The sequence below is a fragment of the Balaenoptera acutorostrata genome, chromosome 11 (genome assembly GCF_949987535.1).
Source record: "Balaenoptera acutorostrata chromosome 11, mBalAcu1.1, whole genome shotgun sequence".
Taxonomy (NCBI): domain Eukaryota; kingdom Metazoa; phylum Chordata; class Mammalia; order Artiodactyla; family Balaenopteridae; genus Balaenoptera; species Balaenoptera acutorostrata.
In genome coordinates this window covers 66877860-66904549 of record NC_080074.1, presented here as the reverse complement: position 1 = coordinate 66904549, position 26690 = coordinate 66877860, and the positions used below count along the sequence as shown (strand labels likewise).

The 26690-nt window shown below is 48.3% G+C and overlaps 1 protein-coding gene and 1 long non-coding RNA gene across 3 annotated transcripts; both read left to right on the top strand.

Annotated features, from left to right (window-relative positions):
- Positions 1-266: 266 nt before the first annotated feature.
- On the top strand, positions 267-25433 carry PFKM (phosphofructokinase, muscle). 2 transcript variants are annotated; one of them, XM_007179255.3, is made up of 23 exons: positions 267-372; positions 3530-3622; positions 10957-11030; positions 11889-11966; positions 13600-13789; positions 14018-14183; positions 14950-14994; positions 15411-15519; positions 15633-15728; positions 15991-16083; positions 16669-16794; positions 17896-17960; positions 18496-18559; positions 19298-19447; positions 20236-20306; positions 20662-20749; positions 20839-20991; positions 21488-21652; positions 22643-22704; positions 22929-23040; positions 24364-24463; positions 24542-24647; positions 24889-25433. In XM_007179255.3, the coding sequence occupies exons 2-23, from the start codon at positions 3538-3540 to the stop codon at positions 25031-25033; spliced, it is 2343 nt and encodes a 780-aa protein (XP_007179317.1). In that variant the 5' UTR covers positions 267-372; positions 3530-3537; the 3' UTR covers positions 25034-25433. The 2 variants fall into 2 exon arrangements, with proteins under 2 accessions (XP_007179317.1, XP_007179316.1); XM_007179254.2 differs by having other exon boundaries at positions 279-367.
- Positions 6614-9988, top strand: LOC130709219 (uncharacterized). Its single transcript, XR_009009715.1, has 3 exons — positions 6614-6700; positions 7282-7406; positions 9739-9988. It is a non-coding gene; the product is annotated as an uncharacterized LOC130709219 (long non-coding RNA).
- Positions 25434-26690: the final 1257 nt, after the last annotated feature.

Here is a 26690-nt window from a genome sequence, read left to right as displayed (position 1 = left end):
GCTCGGAAAAAAAGTGTCTCTGATGACAACAAGGGAAGCAACTAAATAATTCTGATTCCCACTGTACACAGGAGCTGATGGCTCCCGAGATTGATGCAGGGACTCCAGAACCCTCTGCGGAGTGAAGAGACTAAGCCGGTGTCACATTTGAGCTGTGTTCTTAGCGGGAGGGGGAAGAGGAGGAGAAAAGCTACCAGGAGGAGGCGGAGCCTCCGGGCCAGCATCAGCTTAGTGGAGGCTGGAAAGGCTCTCCTCTTTCCCCTCCCCTGTTGCCTCCACCTGGCTCCTCCCCGTGTTCGCCAAGCTCCCCTCCCCCCTTCCCCAAGGACAATCTGCAAGGAAGACCGGGCGGAGGAGAGCTAAGACTGTAAGGCAAGAGGGGCCCTTGGGTAAAGAGCGAGGGGAAAGCTGAGAGCGAGGTGGGAATGAACGTGCTGGGAGGAGGCGGTGGGGAGAACAGAAAGGAGCAGAAGGGAGAAAAAGAGGTGGCATGGCATCAGAAGCAGGAGCTGAGGCGGGGGATGGGTGAAGAATCCTAGCCCCTTCGCTCGGCTTGCACGCACTGCCCCTTTGCCTGGAAATCACGGATGGGTGGGTGGTGTTCGGACCTAGTGGCCCTCGGCTGCCCGACTCCTACCCTGGCACTCATCCAGTTCAAATCAGTGCACCTAGGATGCTGCCTCCAGTATTTCTCCCTCCCGCGTGCTTATCTCCGCACCTGTGATTTTATATATAGGTTTTAACATGTCTGTTTCTACGTGTGTGTCACTGTTGATCTGTTTATTCACGAATCTGCTTGCATATCTGTGACTGGTGCCTCTATAACAATTTTAGAGAAGCAGAAGAAGAATTTGAGCTGTATTTTGCCGGTCAGCACTCCTAACCTTCCCCGTTTATGATGAATTCTCTCCCTCACTGAAGCCTCTGTGGGTGGAAGATCCCTGTATGGGTTTCTGCCAGTGAGGAGCTCCCAGAGTGACTGAGAAGAAAAAAACTCAGCGAAAAAGGGATCAGCATAGTACTCATATGTTTTGTTCTTTTCTTTCCAAAATGTTGCCTTCCTATTTGCAACCACTTAGTCTTTCTTTTTTTTGAGAACTGCAGAAATTTGCACAGGAACACTCTGGTTAAATAGGAGAGCGTTTCTATCTATGTGTGTTTTTATTCCTCTCACTGTCACTATCTGCTTTCTTAAGTCCTATTTGTATCTGTATGTGTTAGAAGTAGAGGGAATATAGAGGTACATCTGTATCCAAGCATATTTTTAAATTTTTCTATATTTGTGTGCATTTCCTGTTGTTTGTCAGTTCACTAATGCTTTTGATAAGAGTTTATTGAACTCCTGTTGTTATGTGCATAGACTTCTTTAGGCTTTGGTAGGCCATGGGAGAGTTTAAAACATGAACATGATCCCCCCCCTCCCAACCCCCCGAGGAGTTTTCAGTCTAGTTGGGGAAATGACTTTAGCAATCATTAGTCCAGGTGTCTGCAGACTTTTTCTCTTAAAGGCCAGATAGTAAATGTTTTAGGCTTTGCAGGCTATCGGGTCTCTGTCACAATAATCTCTTCTGCACAAAAGCAGCCATAGATAATATGCAAAAGAATGTGAGTGGTATGAGCACTGAAATCTGGATTTCATATCATTTTCACATGTCATGGAATTGTTTTTTCAACCACTTAAAATGTAAAAACTTTTCTTAGAAAAATGTAAAAGCTTTTCTTAGTTTGCTGCCATACAAAAACGTTAGAAGGGCTTGATTTGGCCCGTGGGCTGTAGTTTGCTGACTCCTTATCTAGTCCAACCTTTTCAGTACGTAAGAAGCAATTAAACTATCACATAAAGTAGTAATTAAGTGCTAAGTGAATGATCTGGTTTCAGACAATATGTGATTAGAGGAGGTCCAGTAAGAAGCCCTCTTTGACCTGTGGTAATCAGTGAGGGCTTAATAGGTTTAACAGGGATGTGACTAGGACGGGCCGTAAATAATGGAGTAGGATATTGATCTGTGGAAAGAACCAGGGTGGCCTTCCAGACAAGTGATGCAGTGTGCACAGGCACAAAAGTGGGGAGGAACAAAGAAATGTTCAGGTGATCATGGAGCAGAGAATTCATGGGAGCAAAGGTTGAAACTCTAGGCAAGAGTTAGATCATGGAAGTTTGAATGCCAACCCAAAAAGTTTGGGTTTATCTGTCAGCACTGATTATATGTAGCATGTCTGTGAATCTGTGTTTGTTAACAGCACTATGTGTGTTTCTGTTTGTTTTTCTTCATGAGTGTCTCATTGCATGTATTTGATTGGCATGTGTGTGGATCTGTATGTGGATGTGACCTATGTCTTTATCAGCAGCTACCCTGATTGCCCTGGGTTCACAGCAGAAACATGAGCTGTATTTAAAGGTCATCAGCTCCTGTTCGTGTGAATGAATCCTCCCTTCAGTGAGGCCTCAGGGGCCTATGACCTTCCCATGGAGGTTTATTTTGTGTCTCAAATAGAGTGGAGAAGGGAAGCACAAGCAGAGGGGGACCAGCTATTGTAGTAAGCAATTCAGGTGGAAAGAGGCAATGAGGACAGAAAGGAAGAGAAGGATAAGGGAAGATAATAAGAAGGAAGAATAATAGGGTTTGGTAACCGTTTTGATTCTGAGAGTAAAGAGGAGATAAATTTAAAAGATAACAGACTTTAGCCGGATAACTGGGAGAGTGATGATTCCATTGGCATTTTTATGGATACAAAAGTATGTCCTTTGTTTTCCTTTGAGAGAGATAAGCCCTAAAGACAAAAATAGGAAGGTGTTCACATGTCATGTGTACATATCTGTGTATATGTGGCACTGATTTTGTGTTACTCTTCCCATTTGATAGTATTTAGTGTGAGGAGCAAGGCCTGAAGATAAAGGATCAAGAGACGCTCAGGAGGCAGAGACCCTGAGAGGGATGGGAAAAGCCAGAGAAAGTCCCTAACCATTCCTGAGCCTGAACCATTATTTTGCCCGAGCGCCAGTGTGCCTCTATAACCTCAAACTCCTGTTCTAACTTAGCCCAATTCCGTAACACCCAACCCTAATCTTCACCATAACCCAACCTACCCTTGCTTTTCTGCTTCCACTTTGCTAGTTTTCAGTGCCCCAAGCCTCATCTGATTCCTATCCTCGGCAACAGCCCTTCCCTTCATTAAAAGGGAGGAATCTTTGAGGCTAACTTAACTTTTTCCTTTCTCATTTCTGTTCAGTCACCCACCCTTCTCCTTGACCTTAGCTCATTCTCCAAATAGGCTCCAATTGGGGTGGGAGGGATTAGAGAGGATTTTTGCAGTCTTGGGCTTGATTTCTGTGACATTTCAGCTTGTCACTCTGTGGGGTGTGGCTTTCTTCTGGAGGAAGTTCAAAGATCCCAGGCTGCAAAGCTCAGACTCAGTGTAGTGGGAGAGCCTGACTGAGGTGGCTCTAGCCAGTCTAACAGAGCCATCCCCTGAGCTCATAGCACCTTGATCCAGCTGTGTCTTAACTGGCCATTCTCTTGAATTCTAGAGTGGATCATGACCCATGAAGACCACCATGAAGCCAAAACCCTGGGGGTTGGCAAAGCCATCGCCGTGTTAACCTCCGGTGGCGATGCCCAAGGTAAGGAGGAGGGCCCAGCCTGGGGAGAGACAAAAACCATGGCTTGGAGGCTGCCTTGAATTTTCTCACTTCCCTAGCCCGTAGAACAGAGCTATCCTCCTTAAGATCCTCCTGCTGTAGATTCACACTGGAATCTTGGGCTTCCCTAAAACTCTGTTAGGTCTAAGTCCACAAGTGCTTTTGGATTTCATTTGCTCTACTTATTCACTTAAGTCTCCATAAATCTTCTTTCCACGTTGCTCTGAAGATTTGGGACCATTTGGTCCTTTGGTACCTGGAAAACTGGTGTTTTCTCAAGCAACATTGGAAAGAAACAGACTAAAGAGATAAAATTGTTGAGGGGGCAGTAGGTGGATTCACTTCAAGTATGTTGGAAATGATGGGGAAAGGAGGAGATTTGGCATTGGTATTTGGTGGGCCCTAGTGAATCTTCAGGTACCAGTTCTGATGTCTGCAGAGCTCCTGCACTGACCAGGGTCAGGTGCCTCACTCTTACAGCACAGTTCCTTCTACTAGGCGCACTTCTGCGTCATTCTGTCATTCTCTGGCCTCTCCTCCCCTTCCATTCCTTTAACCCTTGAACAAACGGGAACAGCAGCAGTTAATCAGTACATATCCAAGGGAGTGGGGCAGAAAGCAAAGCCAGAGAGAACGGGTCTCTGGGTTGAGTCCAAGAAACCTAGGAGTCAGAAATATCAGGTATATGGAAAGATGAAGTGGCAGATAGGGGATGTGGTGTTTTTTTCTTTTTTTTCAATTTATTATTTATTTATTTTTACTGTTTTCCCTCTTTGATGTACGTTCTTGTATATCGTAATTTGTGATATGTTGAAGAGAGGCAGAATTTCTTTGAAAGGGATACTAGGACATGGAGACTGTGATGAGGAAAAGAGAGAAAGAAGGGGATCTCAGCTAGCCTCCCCTTCCCTCTGCACCACCCTCCCTAGGCTTTCCTAGACTTTGTGTCAAGCACCCACTTTGTATAGCGCCCTGTCCTGTGTGTTGTGGAGAAGTTGATTTCCTTTGGGAACTTTAATGAGGAAAGATATCATACATTACTAGAATTCTTACGTAAGGCACATAAATAAAAATAATCACGTGTGTCTTAACCAAGTAGAATCCACTTACGTGATGAAATGATAGGCGTTGGTTGGATTAACCAGGGAAAACTTCATGAAAAAGATAGATTTCAAGAAACTGAACTCTTCATTTAAGTAAAGTGCTTAGAATAGTGCATGATGCAATAAATGCATTACTAATTAAATAAAAAGTGAATTGTTGAGCATCTGCTGTGTGCCAAACAGGATGGTAGGCACTAAGGCTACATCAGTGGAAAAGTCACACATCATCTTTGCTCTTATGATCCTTCTTATTAGTATATTAGTTAAGCTAGACCTTAAGTATATTTTAAACTAATGTTTATAATTGTGATATATATTATGACCAGGAGAACGCTATAATGAGGAAACAGAGGAAGGAGGGCACAGAGGCCTGAGTTTAGGAAGAGTAGCCAGATTAGGAATGCAGAGCCCTCCTTGAGGCTGTGGAGACTGCTGACTTGGTTTCTGTTGCTTCTCTCTCCTCTCCTGGAAAGAATCCCGTGCCAGTAATGAGTTCTTCAACAGGAACTCTGAGTGTTGATCCTAAAACCTTGGTAGGATGGCCTGTGGAATTGGATTGTCAGATTAGGGGAAGTGAGAGCCTGCTAAAAAAATCCGGATGAAGCACACAGAGTTATGCATTTATGAAAAAGTAGAGCTTCCTGGAGAGGGAAGAAGGTTAAAAAAAAAAAAAAGGTCTAAGATTTAACGTGGGTCCAAGAGCAGCAGAGCCCTCCCAGCTTCTGATCCTGAGCAGAGAGACCCTCTTATTCTAGAGATGCCCATCACCCACTTTAAGGGAAGGATCATCTTCTGTTGAGGCAGGGGCTATTGACAAGCTCATTTCTGGAGGGCCCAACTGGACCAATGCCTATGGGATTCTGTGACAGGCACAGTGTACCCAGGGAAACACCCAACTGTGAATCCCCATAACATCACAGGTGCATGTCAGTAGGGACTGAGAGTTGTAGAGGATGGAATTCTAGGGAGGAAGGAAGCAAAACAGAAAACTCCAAGTAGAGCTGAGAGGTCCCAACTGAAAGAGCAGCTCAAATGCAGAAGTGACCTTCCCGGAGATAGGTTTGAGGGGCCCTAGTTCTCACAGGGAAAGGGCACAGAAAGGTTTTTCCCTAGAGGCTGTGGGCCACATGGGAAAGTGAGGTTGGGCTCTGTAAGATCAAGAGGGGCCTCAGCTTTGTCATTCCCTGAACTTAGCAAGGCTAGTAACCTCTTAAAGTAGAAGAGTGGCCAGAAATCAGACATCCTGAACTCAGAAACTGGGCTGATTAGATACCAAATCCTAACTCGCTTTCCAGCCCAGAAGTGGTCCCAGTCCTCTTAAAACCATGCTACATTTGGCCTTATGAAATCGGCATATTCTGCTGGAGAGGACCTCAGTCATCTACTCTACCCCTCTGTCTTCAGACAGGCAGTCCATTCCAAATGCATGTTTATCCTATTTTTAAAGGTTCATAGGAACAGGATTCTATTCCCTCTCTGGATTGCTGTTGTAGGATTTACAATTTTTAATTGCATATCCATCAGAAAGTATAATTCACATCTAACAAACATTTGCTCCTCATGTCCTTTATTTCTTATTTAATGTTCAGTTAGGGTAGAAAGAAACTTTTTAGCAAAAAGGTAGTGACCAAGTCATACATTGCTTCTTCTTCTATCTCATGTCATAGAGACCCATCACCCATAGTTCTCCCTAAAGCCTCTTCCCAACAGGCTGTAATTGGAGACTCCAAAATATGTGCTTCTGATGTTCTCCAGAGCCCCTCCTGGCTGTACCCAGAGTACCCCCTGGGTGGTGCCTGTAATCTTATCCTTCATCTTGCTTCTAATAAGTCAGACAGCTGCTCATAGAGGGTTATTTAGGGCAATATGGAGCAGCCAAGGACTGGCCTGGGACCAGAAGAGGCCAGTGATGAAGAGGCCAGTAGGAGAGCCCGAAGAATTGCTGGGACTTTTTAGTGTAAGCTATCTATACAGCCCAGTCTGTGATTTCTAGGGAACTAGGGGTTTGAGACACAGGCACAGAGGCACAAAAGGGGTCCTAAAACTCGATTTCTAGGGAAACACTCAGATATCCAATTCAGAGGCAGGAAGGATGACCTCTGGAGGTTGATACGGTTGAAGTGAGAAGGCAGAGGGAGGAGAAAAGAGAATCTTCTTATGGGATTTTTCTTCTGCCCAATGGATTTGGATATTTCCTGTCCACCATCTGTTGTTTGCTTTACACTTAAAACCTTTTAAGTGATTTGTTTTCCTTAAATGTTTTCTCCCCTACCCTTGCTCACCTCCGGGAGCAGGAAACAGCATTCCAGCCTATATGTTTCAGAAGGTTTTTTCTTACTTCTTAAGATTACAGATTTATATTCCGGGACTCCAGGTATCCAAAAGAGAATCCCATAGGCCTTGTGAAAGTCTAGAAAATAAATAAACAAACAATAGTTTCATATCTGTTCTGATCTTTTTAAGTTGAGTTTATTCATCTTTCCTAAAGCACTGATGGCTTTGTGTTGACTCTAACCTTGTATTTTTTCATACACACAGGCTTTTCCTAAAGCTTCTGAGAAGCCCCCTTCCTTTACAGATTTTTGTTTTGATTCGTTTGATTCGTTTAAGTCCTTCAATTAGACTTCTAGACTTCATGGGGCTTTGCCTTAGTGATGTCATAAGTAAGTTTTTTTTTTTTTTAAACATCTTTATTGGAGTATAATTGCTTTACAATGGTGTGTTAGTTTCTGCTTTATAACAAAGTGAATCAGCTATACATATACATATATCCCTATATCTCCTCCCTCTTGCGTCTCTCTCCCACCGTCCCTATCCCACCCCTCTAGGTGGTCACAAACCACTGAGCTGATCTCCCTGTGCTATGCAGCTGCTTCCCACTAGCTATCTGTTTTACATTTGGTAGTGTATATATGTCCATGCCACTCTCTCACTTCATCCCAGCTAATCCTTCCCCCTCCCTGTGTCCTTAAGTCCATTCTCTACGTCTGTGTCTTTCGTCCTGTCCTGCCCCTAGGTTCTTCAGAACCTTTTTTTTTTCTTTTTTAAGATTCCATATATATGTGTTAGCATACGGTATCTGTTTTTCTCTTTCTGACTTACTTCACTCTGTATGAGGTGAGTAAGTTTTGACATCAGTGCTCACCAATGACCTCCTGTTGGCAAGCCCAACCTTCTAGTCCTCACCTTAGATCAATTATCAGAAGCATTTGGCAATGTTCCCACTTCTTGAAACTGTCTCCTTTGGCTTCCAAGACATTGCTAAGTCCTGGTTCTCCTCTTGCCTTTCTTGCTAGTTAGTTTTCATCATGGAACCCCTGTTAGTTTTCATCATGTTAGTTTTAGTTTTAGTTTAGTGTTAGTTAGTGTTAGTGTTAGTTTTCATCATGGAACTCCTCTTTCTCTGCCCATTCCTTCAATGTTGGTTTTCCTCAGGGTTCCATTCCTTGCCCTTTTCCCTTCTAATTTTACATATTTTCTTGAAACAGTCTCTTCCAAGTCCACATCGATGTTCCCCAGAACTTCAAACTCAATAGATCCAAATATAAATATATCACCCCCACCCCTACCTTCCCGAACCAAAACCCGCCTCTGCTCAGTTAACTGCACCACCGTTTTCCCCGTGGCCTAAGCCAGTCACAGGACATCTCCTCCTTCCTCTCCAACACCTTGAAATCTAATCACATGGCCGATTAGATGGAAGTCCTGTTGCTTCTGTTTCCTAGGCGTCTCTTGTCCAGTATCTCTGTTTTGTCCTAAATGCCACTCTCCCAGTCTAGGCCCTCATCGTTTTTGTCTAGGCTGCCATCTAACCCTAGTGTCACTTCTTTCAGTCTGTCTTTCACGTTGCTGCCAGAGTGATGTTTCTGATACCTAAATCTCATCATGTCCCACCGCTCTCAAAGTTCTTCAAAGATTCTCTGTTGCTTGCAACTTTTTTTTTAAGGTTACAGACCCCTTTAAGAATCAAGTGAGGGACTTCCCTGGTGGTCCAGTGGTTAAGACTCCACGCTTCTACTGCAGGGGCTGCAGGTTTGATCCCAGGTCCAGCGGGGTACTAGGATCCCGCATGCCGTGCGGTGCGGCCAAAAAAAAAAAAGAATCAAATGAAAGTTGTGGACCTTCTCCTAAAAGAAATGCTCGTGCCCACAAAGCTTTTCATATAGTTTCATGGGGTTCATGGATTCCCTGAAACTATCACCCATGGATCCCCAGTCAAGCCCTGGCCTTCAGAATAAAAGCCAGACTTCCTCACTGGGCACACAGGTGCCTGCCCATCTGTGTAGCTTCATCTCGCCATCATTTTACATTTTATTCTTTATAATACTGAATTTCCTAAGGTTATTTCTTGACCCTCACCTTTATTTGTGCTATTTCTCCTGTCTATAACACTCCCCAAATTCATCCACCTAGCAAAAAGATTTGAAAGGAAATTATCCTTTAGGCCTCAGGACAAATGCTGTCTTTTCTGTATCACCTTCCCTGGCTTCCTCCTGGCAGCATAGATGTTCCTTTTCCTTGTCCCCCCTGCACTTTGTACAAATCCCCTCCATATGGATCCAATTTAGAATAACACTATAATTCTTCCCAAGTCTTGAGGACCATTCCTGAGTCCTTTATCTTTGTATCCCCAGACTCTCTATCATTCCGTGATGCATCCCCAGTGCCTACATAGTGTCAGGAACATGAGAGGTATTTAATAAATATTTGTTCAGTAAGTGAATGAACCTTCAATTTAATTTGGAGCTTGTCGCCATGTAATACCAACCTTTGTCAGCCTGCAAACAAACAAACCCAATAGAATCTTTTTGATTCTATTCCATTCCAGATAGCTTTGGATAATGCAATAGTTTGTTATGGATTTTAGTCTGCTGCTGCAGATTTTTCCAGTTACTGACTTCTCTAGTGCTCACTGGTGTATGATGTTTCCCCAGGCAGGGTTAAGGACCATATGAATAGATTTGAGACTGAAACAAAAATGTGTAATGTATACAGGGGTATCTGAGGGATGGTGATTAGAGTGGTTCACGAGAAGCTGACCCATCGCAGCATCACCTCCTCACGTTACAAGGTAAGACAGCGTTACCAGGATCAAGACCCAGGAATGTCTCACCAGTGAGGCTGTGCTGAGCACAGTCAGCAGCGGCATTGTCTCTGCTGTGGAGGTCTTCACAACCATGTGTTGTGTGTTGAGACAGGTCAGCTCCTTCCCATACTCTTGGGAGAGAGTTCTTGTCATTGAGTAGCTACGAGGAGAAGGATAGTACTCACATGGGAAAAGGAGGAAAGGCTCTCCTCTCTGTTTCAGCCCTAATTGTTTCTCCCAGTGGAAACAGAATAATTGGCAGCGTGATTTGTAAGTTCCTCATACGCGTGTTACACACAGGGTCACAGGAGAAGATCAGCGCAGGAGAAGGAGAGCATAGAGTCTTCACGAATTCTGTCTGCACACTTGGTCACAACCTCTTCTGGTAGTTTGGGAGCCAGAGAATCTCAGTGTGTGGTGCACACTGGAACATACACCAACTCAATGACACTAAAAGCTGTGTGTGTGTGTAGACTGGGAGAATCCGCCAGCCAGTAATTGTTGTGCTCAAGAACAGCTTGTGAATGGTCAGGTCACTGAGCCCCAGAGAGCCATGTCTTTGTCCTGAAAAGTCTATACAAGCTGGAGACCTAGATTCAATGCAGAAGGCAAGGAAAAGCCTCGTACAGCCATTGGGATTAGCATGGAGGTCAGCAGTGTTGGTTTAGACATTTAGGATTTGGATTAAAAGCTGAGCTCGTCCTAGTTCTGTGACCTCGACCTCTTTGAACTTCAGTTTCCAAATCTGTAAAATGGAGGCAACTCCAGAGCTGTGGATAGGATTAAATGAGTTGGCAATCGACAAGCATCTAGCAGCATCTAACCCCACAATAAGCATTAAAGATTATTATTCCCCAGATTGCCCTGGCAAGGAAAGGTCTTAGGAAAGATGGGGTTTTGGGGTGAGGGGAGAGGAATGGAGGTAACTTGTGCTATATTAACATTCACAAGCTGTTGAATTTAATTTAATGTTTAACTAACATTTCAGTGTTAGTGGGGAGGCCAGAAGAATTGGATGAGAGGATTCTAGATTCAGAGAAAAGCCTTAGAAAAGGACTGTCTCAGATCTTAGAGTCCAGGGCCGCTTTTCTTAGGATAACCTCTCTCTGACTCTTTCCTCCTTGCAGGTATGAATGCTGCTGTCAGGGCTGTGGTTCGAGTTGGCATCTATACTGGTGCCCGTGTCTTCTTTGTCCATGAGGTTGGTTCTCTGCTCTGCTCCCCATTATTCTTTCTCTGGTTTCTGCTCCCCCTCCCCACTCTCTTTCCTTACCTCCCAGTTACGTTGCTGTGTCTGGTTAGTCTTGGTTCCCTGTCTTCACAAGTCACCCCTCCCCACTCGGGGCTCCAGTAATGATGGTGGGTCCCAGGGATCTGCAGGCTGGGTCCTCGTGTTGCCTGTTCGATTTAAAGTAAGAAGTAGCTCTGTCTTCCCTTTACCTCCCCCAGGAGAAGAGAAGGTGAAATGAGTTAGTATTTCATAGCAAATTCAATACATCCAGAGACAGAGCCCTAAGAGGGACAGAGCCCTAGAGTCCCACTGTGTTTCTGCAGTTTGCCTTACTTTCTGAGGTTCTAAGTCCTCTTTGGTTCCCTCCTCTCCTTTTCCTCTCATCCTTTGTCCACTCTTCTTTCCATAAGGTCTGTCTGCCTTTCTTCTCTCAAACGTTATAGTCTCTTATCTTTTCAAGTCACATTTATCTCCCTTCCTCCTTCCAACATACCCTTCTTTTTTTCCTCCATTGTTGGTTATCAAAACCATCTGTCATCTAGTTCCCCTGGGAGGAAATGGGATGAACCAAAAATAAGAGGAATCAAGATCAAATATTAGGAAGGGCATTCTGATGTTTAGAGAATGAGAGAAACTAGAAGAGGGTGTTGAAAAAGCTGACGTCTCCTTCCTTGGACTGTGTTATTCTCAGGAGCACCCAGGCATCAGTAATGGGAGGCGGGATGGGTGACTTGATTCTCAGAGAACCTCTTCCCAGGGACTCTGTCTTAATCCTGGGAGTTTGGGGGAAGCCTAGCAGAGGCTGAATGGGTGTAATGTACCCCACAGGGTTATCAAGGCCTGGTGGATGGTGGAGATAACATCAGGGAAGCCACCTGGGAGAGTGTTTCGATGATGCTTCAGCTGGTATGTTCCAGAGGATTCCTGTCCCGTGTTTGTCCTGTCCTTGTCTCACCCCCACTTGGATTGGGGCTCATGGTTTCCTGAATTCCCTGCCATGTGGTTTGATGAGAAGGGATTCTGTGACCAGAGAGGGGCTATGTTTGTCCTTTACTCTTTACATTTGAAAACATCACCCTGGTTTCTTGGGGCGGGATGGAGGATTGGGTGTGTGATCACAGGACACTTTGCTTTTTATAGAAAGGTCATAGGCAAGACTTGAGGAACTGGCACGTAACAGGTCCTGCTCTGGGGTCACAGGGAAGGTCAGGCCCTGAAAATAACCTCACCAGAGGACTGGAGCCAGAGCCAGAGTAGAGCTGAAGTTTGCCAGTCCTCATGTGATGACGATGAGGTGACCTGATACCAGACCTTTAAAGGAAGGAAGGAATCGAGAGAGCGTTTTAGAGTTTAAAGAAAAATCTAAGATGATTTCGATTGTATCCACAGCCCTTTTTGCTACTTTCTCTACGTCATTCTATACTCATCTTCTGATTTACTGAAAAATCTGCACATTACATTTGTATCCTCATTCTTTACCTCAATGCCCTAAAAAAAAAAAAATCCCTGGGAAGAAATGTAATGAGCAGCACTTTGTGAAGGTTTTATACAGGCAATGGCGCCTCCATAAATTGGTCTGAGAATGAGCCATAATTCTCCATCAATATCCCCGAAGCCATGGATGCCAGGAGTGCATATGATTTGTGAAAACCCTAAGTGTACTTTCCTCTCTTGGGGTATCTACAAGCTCCTGGGGATTTAGGGCTCTCCATATTCAGAGCTGTTTTTCCTGTGAATGCCTGGGTCTTGTGGTTCCTCCCACTAGCACACAGATCCCCAGGCGCAAAGGGGAAAGGATTAGCGGTGCCTTGTCCCTGTTGAAGTCACTGCTGCTGCTTCTTACACGTCTAAGATGAGAAAGATGGAGATTATTTCAGATGCCTACAGATATGTGTGTATTCCTAGTTCTCTTTAGGACAGTCACAGTGACAAAGGCTTCAGTGGAATGGGCCCATCTCAGCAGTCTTCTAAGAAGTGTAGCAGAACATGGGAATGACCCTGTGATACTTCAGCCAGCACCATCTCGCCTTCCTTTAGAAGGGGCCAGAAACAAAACAAAACAAAACAAAAACCAACTCAGTGAACTACAAGGAGGTTAAAAACAGGGAAAGCTATGGGTAGGCCCATGCAAATCAAGCTGAAAATTAAGATAAAGTGAACAATCTTGAATGCAGTCAAAGGAGTTAGGCAAATGAAATAGAAACGTGTCTAAGGCAATCAAGACTCGCATGTCTTCTATTAATGGCTAAGCTTGTATAATTATGTACCCTCTGACAACAGAGTTAAACATCAGTATTCGTGACTCTGGAATTTGAAACTCATGTGAACTTCATTAATCCTTTTCATGAAGAATAAAACTTTAAAACCACACACACACACAAAAGAAGGGGCCAGTGACTCTTCAGGATGTCAGGGAACTTCCTAGGGAGCCACGTGGTGATGCCAGCCCATCACAGTGTTGGGATAGGGCAATCTCAGCATGTTGAGCCCAAATTTGGCCATGTCACCTGGGGAGCTGACTCCCACCTCTTCCCCAAAGGGAGGCACGGTGATTGGAAGCGCCCGGTGCAAGGACTTTCGGGAACGAGAGGGCCGGCTCCGAGCTGCCCACAACCTGGTGAAGCGCGGGATCACCAACCTGTGCGTCATTGGGGGTGACGGCAGCCTCACCGGGGCCGACACCTTCCGCTCTGAGTGGAGTGACTTGTTGAGCGACCTCCAGAAATCAGGTGAGCTGTTGCTCTCGTGAGTGTGGTTTCTGCATATGTGCACACACACCCGCCTTTCCCTCCCATGGAAGAAAACTGTTGCCCAGACACAGAGGGCCGTCTTTGCCCTCTTTTGTCTGCCATTGTCAACAACTGCCATTGGCTGCAGCCCCTTCCCTCTCCAGTCACCTGCTCCCTAGCATGCCAGGGACCTCACCCAGTGCCTCCTGCTTTGCTTCCCCTTGTCAGGTAAGATCACAGTGGAGGAGGCTGCCAAGTCCAGGTACCTGAACATTGTGGGTCTGGTTGGATCAATTGACAACGACTTTTGCGGCACTGACATGACCATCGGCACTGACTCTGCCCTGCACCGGATCATAGAGATTGTAGATGCCATCACCACTACCGCTCAGAGGTGAGGGCCCAGTGGGAGGAGGCGTGGGAGGACGGCGCTGGGACAGACCAACCAGCTGGGGACTAGAGAAGATGAAAGTGCTTGAGCTATGGTGACTACAGTGACCAGTTTTCTGGGACTAGAACATTGTTTTTAACTAAAAATTATCCCTAGAGCACTGAATTGCACTGCTCTATAAATGCCATAAGACTTGCCTCTGGCCGCTATCTACCCACTGTCCAACTGTGTCGCTCTGAGGTCTTTAATACCTGTGGGGTCTCCTAAATGATTAAAAATGATTGGTCTAAATGATTTGTCTCCAGACTGAGACAAATCCAGGGAGCCCCAAACCTCTCCAACCGTGTCCTAGAGATTGTAGTGGCCATTACGCCACTGCTCAGAAGGGCAGGGACTCGGGAAGCAGTGCAGGAGAATGGGAGGGCAGGGGCAGGTGACAGTCTCCTGCAGGTTGATCCTGGAGGATTCGAGGTTAGTGGAATCCTCCCTCCGCTTCTTTTCCCTTCGCTCCTTCCCTTCCCAGGCCCCCTCCTTCCCAGGCACAGAGCCTCAGTACTGACACCTTTTTCTGTGGTGTTTTCTCAGGCCTGGGACACCCTGTGGCTAAAGTGTTTCCCCGGGGTCTTCCAGGTGTCTCAGGAGACCTGCTGGAAAGCCCACAGCATAAATGCATCTCGCCGAGCGCTTCCTTGGCCTCAGTGTGGGTGGGGGCTTGGTCCTGGCCATAGGGCCACTTGGACTGTGTAAGCCCTATGTCTGTCTCTTGCAGCCACCAGAGGACATTTGTGTTAGAAGTGATGGGCCGGCACTGTGGGTAAGATCCCCCACCTTGCCTCGTTTATGCCTTGGACCAGGCAGTAGCCCTTTCCTCTTCCCCGGGGAGTCCGGGGAGGCCTCCCAGCGGTGGCACCTTGGAGGTGTACACACTTGGGTGGCTGCCTTTCCCCATCTCCAGCCAACCTCCCTTACATCCCACACGTGCACGGGTGAAAGAGCAGACGGTGCTCTGAGATGGGGAGCCGCTGTGGCAGGTGAGCGTGGATAGAAGGGCCCCTTCAGGGACAGAATCTCGCTGATTGGCTGAACCAGTGGGGCTTGTCCCCTCGCCCCAAGAATGAAACGGCGGCTCCTCAGACCTTTCACCGGCTGCGGGACTAGGGGTTGTCAGGAACGGGAGAGGCTGTTTGGGGAGTGTAGCTCCTGGCGTGACGCTTCTGGCTCTCGTCTCAGATACCTGGCCCTTGTCACCTCTCTCTCCTGTGGGGCCGACTGGGTTTTTATTCCTGAGTGTCCGCCAGATAATGACTGGGAGGAGCACCTCTGCCGCCGGCTCAGCGAGGTACCGGCGCTTTACTTCGCCCTTTGAAAATCCCTCGCCCTGTTCCGCTGCTGGCCCCTTTCCTGTCCCTCAGTTTCATAACACTGACCATGTTTTCCTTTGTTCTTGACCAGACAAGGAACCGTGGTTCTCGTCTCAACATCATCATTGTGGCTGAGGGTGCGATTGACAGGAATGGGAAACCGATCAGCTCAGAAGACATCAGAAATGTTCGTATGAGTGGAGCCAGAGAGGCCTTGACACCTTACCCGCCCTGGCCCCATTCCCTGGTGGTTTCTGAGTCTCCCCTTAGTCCTGCACATCTCTCCCCAGGTTTCCTGCCCCCTGGTTTCCTCCCACCTAGGAATCATTACAAGATAAGAGGCTAAGTCATCCTTGGTTTATCTAGGTCCCTGCTTGTTTAGGGACCTTGACTTTAAGTCTAGGTTCTTGACTCTGTATCTCTCTCTGTCCCTCTCTTGATCCCTTCAGCTGGTGGTCAAGCGTCTGGGATATGACACCCGGGTCACCGTCTTGGGGCATGTGCAGCGGGGTGGGACACCGTCGGCCTTTGACAGAATCCTGGTAAGTCATGGGGCTCTGGGGCCCTCACACCGTGGAACCCTCAACCTGCTGTCCTTTCCCAGCAGGACAGTGCTTCACCAGCACAGGGGCTTCAACCGTTGCTCATGCCACCCTGCCACCAGACTCTGGACTGCAGTGGCCCTTGACCCATTCCCATGTGCTCAAGAGTTCTCTTTTGTTGCAGAAAATGATGGGAAACGATATGCTCCCCTAAGGTCTGATATCTTAGAGCTTTGAGCATGAGTGAAAGTATTAAGATCTAACCTCAGATACTCAGTTTGTACCCTCTTATCCTACTTTCATCAGGAAGGGAATATTATTCAGCCCCAGTAATCCCCTTGATTACTGTAGTGGATATGTTTCTCTGGAACCAGGTAGAATCCTTGGGGTTCTGGTGGCAAAAGGATGAAGAGTCATCAAGCTTTAGACAACATCTGGGTCGGGAGGTAAAGCCCAGTGAGTTTTTGGCCACGGTCCTTAAAGGCGGAACTCAACTCGTGATTTGGAAAGGGCCCTGAATGCCCAGGTTCTCCAGGCCAAGACTAGATGGGGAGGCTTGAACCAGACTGTCTCTGCTCCCTGCAGGGCAGCAGGATGGGTGTGGAGGCAGTGATGGCTCTTTTGGAGGGGACCCCGGACACCCCAGCCTGTGTGGTGAGCCTCTCTGGTAACCAGGCTGTGCGCCTGCCCCTCATGGAGTGTGTCCAGGTGGTGAGTACTGACCCCAGCCTGCCTTCCTGCCAGCCCCAAACCCGTCTCTGAGCTCGAGCTAATGGGGGAAGAGAGCAGCTTCCGAGGCTACCAGGGCGGGAGCAGGTGGAGAGGTGGCGCAGCACAGGAAGGGACGCGTGGGGAAGGCACACGATGGGCTTTGTGCAGGAGCTGTCACCTCTCTAACTAAGCCTCAGTTTTCCCATCCGCCAGATGTTGCTAAAGAAGATGCGAAGCTCTACATCCTACCTAGTAATGAGACCCATGCAATCTCTCTCCAAACTTATTAAAAGCAGGGGAATACTATTAAGGTCTGGCTGGGTAGCTTATCCCTCTCTCTGATTTCTCCCTTGAACATGTTTCTCTGAACCAACATGAGGTTACTAAGAAACGCTCACCTCGAGGGTGAGTATAAGGACTGGAGAGAAGACATGTAAATGGTCTGGAAGATGCTGAGTGCTCAGGAAGTGGTGGCTCTAGTTATGGAGGAATCGCTCCTCTGATACCACAGGGCAGACGCTGAGGCTGGGAGCTCAGGTGTCCGGCTGATTCTCAGGGCTGGCTCTCCGTCTCCTGGCTGCTTCCCTCTGAGACTTGGGCGTCCTAATGACCTACAGCCCAGACAAGCTCCAGCCTTGCCTGGAACCGTATCTCTAAAAGCCCCAAGCTGAAGCCCTGGCTCGCAGAGCAGAAAGCAATAGTTGGGAAGCACATGGCAGGGATCAGCCTTTCCTCCTAACTGGTTACCTGCAGGATCGGCTTCATTTAGTCATTAGTTTAGAGGCTCCTCTGAGGCTGGGGCCCTGGCTGTGGAATGGAGGAGGGTGCTATCTTATCTGGGTGTCCTCCTCCACTCTGCCCGTCTTCGAATAAATAGAGCATAGAATCAGCCCTGTTCTTTTGCTGCTCATTACTCAGAAAATTAAGGAAAAACAAAGATACCTCTTCTATGAAAGTTTGGGGGGCATAGAAAAGGTGGGGTACAGGATGGGCAGGATCCAATCACAAGCCCAGAGATGGGCAGGGTCTCAGTGTGGGATGGGAATCCAGCACTGCAGAACCCTGCCCTGGAGTCTGACTGTTGCCGTGCTCCTCCCTCAGACCAAAGACGTGACCAGGGCCATGGATGAGAGGAGATTTGATGAAGCCTTGAAGCTGAGAGGCCGGTGAGGAAATGACCAGGAGCTCACTAGCTACAGAAATCAGTTGCCAGAATGAAGCCAAAAATCGACGTAGCTCCAGACCCAAAATAGGAGCTTCTGCTTTTTCCTCTTCTTATTGTCTCTGCAACAGTTTCTTCTGAGAATTAGTTGTGAGATGACCCAAGAGAGAATTAGTTGTGAGATGACCAGGTGGCTCAGTTCACCCCAGGGATTCTCTCCCTGGCCTTAGCCTTTCATAGTCTGTTATTTCTATATGTGGACCCAGCTAGATCATAAGTTTCTCTAGGCGAGGGGGGAAGAGTGCTCAGGGAGTGTTTGGTGAGTTAGTGGCCTCTTTGCAGCCCCGCCCAATCCCTGCTCGGGGCCCAGTTATGTCCTTAGAGGTTTGCCCTGTGGAACTTCACGCTGGGAGCAAAACTTCAGACCAGATCCCCTTGGCTGCTGGCCTCGGGGAATGGCCTGGAGACACCGCCCCTCTCTCCCTCCCTCTCTCTCTCTCTCTCTCTCTCTCTCTCTCTCTCTCTCTGTACTTTTTTAGGAGCTTCATGAACAACTGGGAGGTATACAAGCTTCTGGCTCATGTCAGACCCCCAGTATCTAAGGTACTGGCAAGTTGCTCTCTCCCCTTATTCTCCCATTATGAAGTGCTACCCTCAATCCACACAACCTACTTCTTTGCCCACCTGTAATCTTCAGTGCTGAGTCCTAGACCCCACTAAGATAATTTTCTCTCAGTCACCCCAGATATAAGCCCATGTTCTTAGAGTGCCCTCTAAGCCGAGACCCACATCCAGTTTAGGGCTGACAAGATAGCATGCAAGGAATGGGAAAGAAGGCTCATGTATTATTTTCTCTGGGCAAATCTGGAATAATCACATCTAAGTGTATTTGAGCCACCTCTTCCATTGGCGTAGTGGTTCTTAATATTTACCATATACCAGAATTATCTGGGTTGCTTATTAAACATGCATATTCCCCTCCCTCAGAGGGGATTCAGATCGGGGGTAGGGTCAGGAATATGCAGATTTAACAAGCTCCCTGGGTGGATCTGATACAGCAGGTGGTCCAAGGATCCCACATTGGGAAACACTGCTCTGGAGGGTCTCCTATTCATTTTGCAGTGATACCTGGGATCAGGGAGCACAGCTTTATTTATTGATCTGTGATGAAGACATCTGCTTCCCTCCTATGGGGGAGGGGACAGGCTGTGCTGGCATTCCCTGGGGGAGGGGTGTGCTGTCAGGACCATAAGGGACTCAGAGTGTAGCTCCCCTCACTGACCTGTCCCCCTCCCCCTGCTGTCCCCTCTTTCCCCTTTCCCCCTCTGCTTCCTTCTCCAGAGTGCCTCTTACACAGTGGCCGTGATGAATGTAGGGGCCCCGGCCGCAGGCATGAATGCCGCCGTCCGCTCCACCGTGAGAATCGGTCTCATCCAGGGCAACCGAGTGCTGGTTGTACACGACGGCTTCGAGGGCCTGGCCAAGGGTCAGGTACAGGGATACAAGGAAGGAGGGCACTTACTTTGGGGCCAAGGAGCAGTGCAGTGAGAGCACCAAGTCCTAACCACTGGACCACCAGGGAAGTCCCCAGAACTTTTCAGTAGCAAATACTGCAGTACTATATGATCCGGGGTTGGTTGGATCCACGAATGCAGAGCGGTGGATGTGAGAGCTGACTGTCAAGTTACACATGTACTTTTGACTGCGCAGAGGGTTGGCACCCGACCTCCATGCTGTTCGGGGTCAGCTGTATACTATGTGTTTTTTCTGTACTAACGGGCGGGTGGCGTATACATCGTGGACACACCGGGCAAAGGGATGACCCACGTCTTGGGTGGGAAGGTGCAAGATTTCATCACGCCACTCAGAAGAGCATGCAATTTAAAAGCTGTGAATTGTTTATTTCTGGAATTTTCCATTTAATATTTTTGGACTGAGATTGACCGCAGGTAACTGAAAGCTTGGAAAGTGCAATCACAGATAAAGGGGGACTACTGTATTTAATTTTAGGGCAGTGGGAACAGGCAGGAGCCACTGAAAGGAACCCTTTGCAAACAACGTATCTGATTTAATTCTCTGTCCCAGAGTTCAGCACAGGGCCTGGCGTAATCTAAGGCGCTTAAGATTTGTGAACGAGCAGAAAGGGGAGGAAGTTGAGTGAGGTGGGAAAAGCTGGTGCCTGGCGTTCCTCTGTCCGGGCAGGTGGGTGTCGGGGCGGGGTCAGAGCTGACGGAGTTGTGTCAGGCCACGAGGCGGACCTGTGCGACCTTTCCCTGCAGATCGAGGAGGCTGGCTGGAGCTATGTTGGGGGCTGGACTGGCCAAGGTGGTTCTAAACTTGGAACTAAAAGGTCAGTGCATTACAGGAGCACTTCCTCCTAGTTGCCCTGAAAGGTGGGCCTTGGCACGCGGGCGTCAGTTCATCCGGTCAGGGTCTGCCTGACCAGTGCTGTCTCTGGGTCTGCTCCCCCCAGGCTCACAGTTGCCTCATGAGGGCAGACGTGCCAATCCAGACATCTCTTGGCAGCTCTGGCAACTTAGAGCCCCAGCGTGTATCCTCGGACGGGGATGAGAAAGTGGGGTAGGGAAGGGGGCACAAGTTAAGAAACTATAAACAAAGTGCCTTCTAACTCTAGCGTTTCTCTCCTTCAATTTTGCTGTCTCTTCCCCAAATCCTATTCCCCTCCCCCTGCCCCAATCAACTAGAACTCTACCCAAGAAGAGCTTCGAACAGATCAGTGCCAACATCACCAAGTTCAACATTCAGGGCCTTGTCCTCATCGGGGGCTTTGAGGTAAGTGCCCCCCCCTTTCTTCCTACCACCCCCCCACCCCCGCCTTCCCTCTCCCCTCATTCCCGCCCCCGCTGCTCTCGTCTTCTCAGGCTTACACGGGGGGCCTAGAGCTGATGGAGGGCAGGAAGCACTATGACGAGCTCTGCATCCCGTTTGTGGTCATCCCTGCCACGGTCTCCAACAACGTGCCCGGCTCGGACTTCAGCGTGGGGACCGACACGGCTCTCAACACCATCTGCATGGTGAGGGCCACCACTGCTTCCCAGCCTCTGGCCAGGACTGTAATCCCTGGACCGAGTCTGGGCATAGAAAGTGAGCCACTTGTTTTGTACCAACCAAGTGGCACTGTTAGAAGAATGCTTCTTCAAGCCCCGGCATTTATACACACTGCCTTTAACCGTACATATGGTGTCCATCCTCCACGCCTTGTGAGTCCTCTCACCTAGAAAGGCGTCTGTACTCTGCATATCAAATGATTTTTCCTTTCTGAGGTCCTACAGCCTAGTTCCCCTACTCCGAGCAACAGGAGGGGTAGGGACAGCTTCCTTCCAGGGGAGGAGCTCCACACTCTGCTTAGCAGACGTGCCTGCCGTCCCGGAAGGCAAGCACTCGATGAGGCGTAGGGGCCCCGCTGGCCTGGGGAGGATGTCGCTCCAGAGTTGGGTGATGGCAGGGGCCAGCGAAGTGACAAGAATCACACCCCTGACCGTGTCTTTCTATGACCTGTTGTCTTTGCAGACCTGTGACCGCATCAAGCAGTCAGCGGCAGGCACCAAGCGCCGGGTGTTTATCATTGAAACTATGGGTGGCTATTGCGGGTACCTGGCCACCATGGCGGGCCTGGCAGCCGGGGCCGATGCTGCCTATATTTTTGAGGAGCCCTTCACCATTCGAGACCTGCAGGTAGACGGCTACCCAGAGCCCCTCTCCCCGCCCCAGTCTCTCCCCACTGTCCCCACAGTGACCTAAGCTGTGAGAGCCCAAGGCGAGGACAGAGCTGATGTGTGGTCTGTGTGTGGAGTCCTAGAAGGAGCACCGGGCGGGCATTCTCTGGTGTAACCTCCCGTACGTGGCCGCCGCTCCTGTTGCTGGAGCATTTGTTTGAAGGGTGGTATGCAGCTAAGCACTTTACGTGCGGTTTTGCATTTTATTTTCATAACAGACATGCAAGGGAGCTATTATCTCCATATTACAGATCAGAAAGGTTTAGTGAGGTTACAAAACCTTTCTAAACTTTGAGTAGGCGGTTTAACTGATTGAGAAAGTCACACGCCCACCCCCCTACCCCCCACCAGCTTTCCCTTGCTACCAAACCGGGGTCCTCTTTCCATTTTTTGAGGGCATACCTTTATGATCCTCGTTTTCCAAGATCTCCGTTCACTGGAGGGAAAAAGAGCCACAAAGTGGAGGGCCGCAGGCTGAGGGAACTCCCTAATCCAAGGGCCCAGCCAACCCCTGCCTGCAGTGGAGGGTGACCTTTTCCCTCCTTCAACCCCAACTCAAAGCCCAATGAAGGGACTGCTTCTGGGTGAATCACTGCTGTACACGGACGGATGCAACCCGGATGCAACCCGTTTAGAGACCTACACGGAGAGCAGGGTCAGCCCTCGAGGGAGGGAGAACTGGAAACCCCTGAAGGGGCCGAAAACTGACAGTTGCCACGCTTTGTCCAACTTTCCCTCTGCCTGTTCTGCCTGTCGCATCTGGAGTCTTAATTTCAGTCTGCACTGACCTTCTTAAAGGGCTTAGGCATGGTTCAGGCCCTGGGCTGTAAATAGCCCTCTTCATGTCCCTCTCCCTCCTGCAGATGCCTGGCGGGGAAGAAGGGATCTATGAGCCTGCCCAGCCGGATCCACTCTCAGCCGGGCTTTGGATTTTCTGTTTCATTTTCAGGTGAACGTGGAACATCTGGTACAAAAGATGAAAACAACTGTGAAGAGGGGACTGGTGTTAAGGTACCTCATCCCCGGTTTGCTCCTAAGTGAAGAGAAGCAATAGTCAGGCTTTGGCCCTAGTCAGACTGCATCCGTGGCTGGGACACCCTGAGGAGTCTGGATACAAATGGAGAGCGCCTGGACCACAGGGGGAGATGGAACCGGGAGGGGCAAAGCTGACCAAGGCAGAAGGCGGGTGGAGGGAGGGGGACAATGCCCGGCACAGGCTTCGGTCTCTCCTGCAGGAATGAGAAGTGCAATGAGAACTATACCACTGACTTCATCTTCAACTTGTACTCTGAGGAGGGGAAGGGCATCTTCGACAGCAGGAAGAATGTGCTTGGTCACATGCAGCAGGTGCGGAAGACACGCCATGCCCGTCACCAGACAGCCATAAATAACCCCCAACAGTCACTGAATCTCCCAGTAGCCTCCGACCTGCTGGAGGCTACTGGGGCTGCCACAGAGCGTGGGCCTGCAGGCTTTTACAGCCACAGAATCAGAAATCTTTACCTTGGAAATGGCCTTAGACATTCTGTGGTTCATCCTCTTTATTTAGGGCAGGGTTTCTCAACCATGGCACTCTTGCCATTTTGAGCTGGAAAAGTCTTTGTGGTTGTTCTGTGGGGTGTAGGATTGCTTACTTAGCGGCATCCCTCTGCTCTTACTCACTAGATGCCAGTAGCACAGCCTCCCCACTTGTATGACTGAAAAAATGTCTCTAGACATTACCATATGTCCCCTGGGGGGCCGAATCGTCTCCAGTTGAGAACCACTGCTTCAGATGAAGAAAATGAGGCTCACAGAGGAGAAATGCTTTTTCCAGGGCCACTAGTCAAGCTGGAATGAGGTCAAAATGAGCTGGTCCAGTGCTTTCGCCACCACAGCGTGCTGCCTTTTGTGGGGAACCTGTGAGACGAGTACAGGCACCTTGCTAGGGTTGGGCTCCGTCTCTACTAACTGGAGTTTCAAGGAGAAAGGAATCCCTTTCTATCACCCACATTCAATCCCCACCCAAGGCAGGCCTCACTCACAGATGATACTAGTGGTCTGAGGCCTATCCCATCCCAAATGTCCCCGCAGATGCCTCTTAAGCATTGACCTTTGACCTTTCTATATCCACAGATGAATTCACATTATCTCAGTTTGAATGGGCTTAGCAGCTCCTGCAGGAATGGGGTACTGTTGGATAAAGTATGAAGACCTATTTTCTGTTTTTCCTTCCTTCCCATTTTCCCACTTCTGCTTTGTTCAGAGAAACTCTGCACCATGTTTTATATTATTCTGAGGTGCTACCAAGAGCATCCAAATTGGGTCACAAGGAACACTTGTGTCATTGATGGTGACTGACAGAAGCTGCTAAGCTAATGAGGGGCAGGGAATTGACTGAATGGCCAGTAAGACTAGACGGAAATGAACAGGGTCATGCAGCTATGGAGCTGGAAGAGGCGACTGTGAGACCAGTCATCCGCCTGTACTAATTAGTTACTCTGAAGTCTGATAAACGGCCAAATACACTAGGCCAGCTTGCCCTGGTTCCCGGCCCTCTTTCAGGATTTCCTTTCATAGTTAGACTTCTGGATTCCTATTTCTGGTTATGAACTTTTCTCTGTGTATTCCCATATCTTTGCCACTTCATTAGAGCCCTTCCCCGTGTAATTTTTATGATTCTTTTTCCAGGGTGGGAGCCCAACTCCATTTGACAGGAATTTTGCCACTAAGATGGGTGCAAAGGCTATGAACTGGATGTCTGGGAAAATCAAAGAGAGTTACCGTAATGGTAGGTGGGGTAACAGGGTTGCCCTCTTCCGAGAAGCTGGTTCCCAGTATAGAAGCTGACTGACCATCCCTGTTGCAGGGCGGATCTTTGCCAATACCCCAGACTCGGGCTGTGTTCTGGGGATGCGTAAGAGGGCCCTGGTCTTTCAACCCGTGACTGAGCTGAAGGAACAGACAGATTTTGAGTGAGTACCTCTACTTCCTGCCGTGGTTCCCTCCCCAGTAATTTCGAGATCTACCCTTCCCAAGCTGCTCACTCTCCTCAGTCCTTTTCTTTTACGAGTAACACCTGTAGTCGTACCTACTTCAGATCTGATGCCCAGGCCCCAAATCCAGCCTCTTCTGCTCAACTTCTTCCCATAGCCTTTGATAGAAGTTGATTGGGGTGCTAAAGATTAAATCATCATCTACCTCGTTCCTCTGTAGGCACCGCATCCCCAAGGAACAGTGGTGGCTGAAGCTGAGGCCCATCCTCAAAATCCTAGCCAAGTATGAGATTGACTTGGATACCTCAGATCACGCCCACTTTGAGCACGTCAGTCGGAAGCGGTCCGGGGAAGCTAACGTCTAAACCTCTTTGCAGTGAGAGGAACGGATCGTCTGATCATGGTCAGCTCACCCCGATAGATCCAAGTCCATGCATTCTCAAGTGTTTCAGCTCAGCTCATTTTCAATTAGGTTTCCTTTTATTCTGTAACTGCAGCCATGGTCAGCTCTGGCCAGGGAGCTGGGGCAGGGGGCAGTAAGCGTAAGCTCCTTGTAGGTAGAATTTATCCTGACTTCTGCCCCGGCTTCATGTGTCACACGAGGCTGGGCTCTAGTGCTACTGCTCGATTTCAGTTACTCGGTTAGAATTTTCCTAAAGATAAGCTTTATTTATTTCTTTGTGGTAACAAAGTCTTGGTTCCTCTACTACATTTACGACAGTGACAAACCATAACTACACTAATAAATGCCAACTGTTCACTGTGCTTTTGCTTCTCCTGTTATCATCTTCACAAGTGCATCCCTATCAGCCTCAAGCACCAGACTCTGCCCAGCGGACACCTAGGAAAATGCAGCCCATGCACTAACCCCATGTACTTCTCTGTGTTCTTGGACATCTCTTGACTCTGTACACAGGGTCCTAAAACATAGGACACTGTCCTTATCCTCATCCCGCAACTAGTCCTCCTGCATCCTCTGCAGCCAACAGGATGCTCCCGTCTTCCTTAAGCATGAAGTTGTGTTTCACCTCTTGATCATCTACCCATTACCCAGCGTTGCTATTTTCCAGCCATCCCCCAGTCTCTACTCTTCCTCTGACAATCCAGGGTTCTTCCTTCTCAACTTTTCCCCTGTGCTCCTTCCTCGATGAAAGCCAGACACCATCGGTGGGGAGACATGTACATATTGAATGCCTGGGAAATAGAGACACCCAGTCCTGGACCTAGTTTGGTGGATTGGTTGAAATACTGCTTAGGAAAATTGTCAGTTCTTATTCAGCTCAATTTGTTTTCTGTCCCATACTTCCTCATTAGCAAGTATCCATGTAATACAGTTGGTTCTTAGGATTGGGACTACAGACTGTTCCCCCAGTTGATAGGATGCTGCCCTGTCAATGCCAGGCTTGAGATTAGTCTCCAATAATCAGATCCTGGCTCTTGGCACAAGCATACATATTCCTCCCAACCTACACAGTTTCCTCGCTTGCTTGCTGAAGCAGGAAGGAGGTTTGAGGTTTTACAAGGGATGGAGGAAAGGATTATCTGTAGTACTTCACTTTTGCTGGCTGTCCAAAGTATAACTGCTATACCCTAAAAACAGTTCTAAAAAATGACCGAGGGCTTCCTTGGTGGTGCAGTGGTTAAGAACCCGCCTGCCAATGCAGGGGACATGGGTTCGAGCCCTGGGCCAGGAAGATCCCACATGCCACGAAGCAACTAAGCCCGTGGGCCACAACTACTGAGCCCGCGTGCCACAACTACTAAAGCCCACGTGCCTAGAGCCCGTGCTCCACAACAAGAGAAACTACCGCAATGAGAAGCCTGCACACCGCAACGAAGAATAGCCCCCGCTTGCCACAACTAGAGAAAGCACGCACACAGCAACAAAGACCCAATGCAGCCAAAAATAAATAAAATAAAATAAATAAATTTATAAAACAAAAAAAAAATGACCGAGAAGTCTCGTCAGAGCCCAGCATTAAAGCAGCCAAATGCTCTTTGTACAGTTCTTTAAGGGGAAGA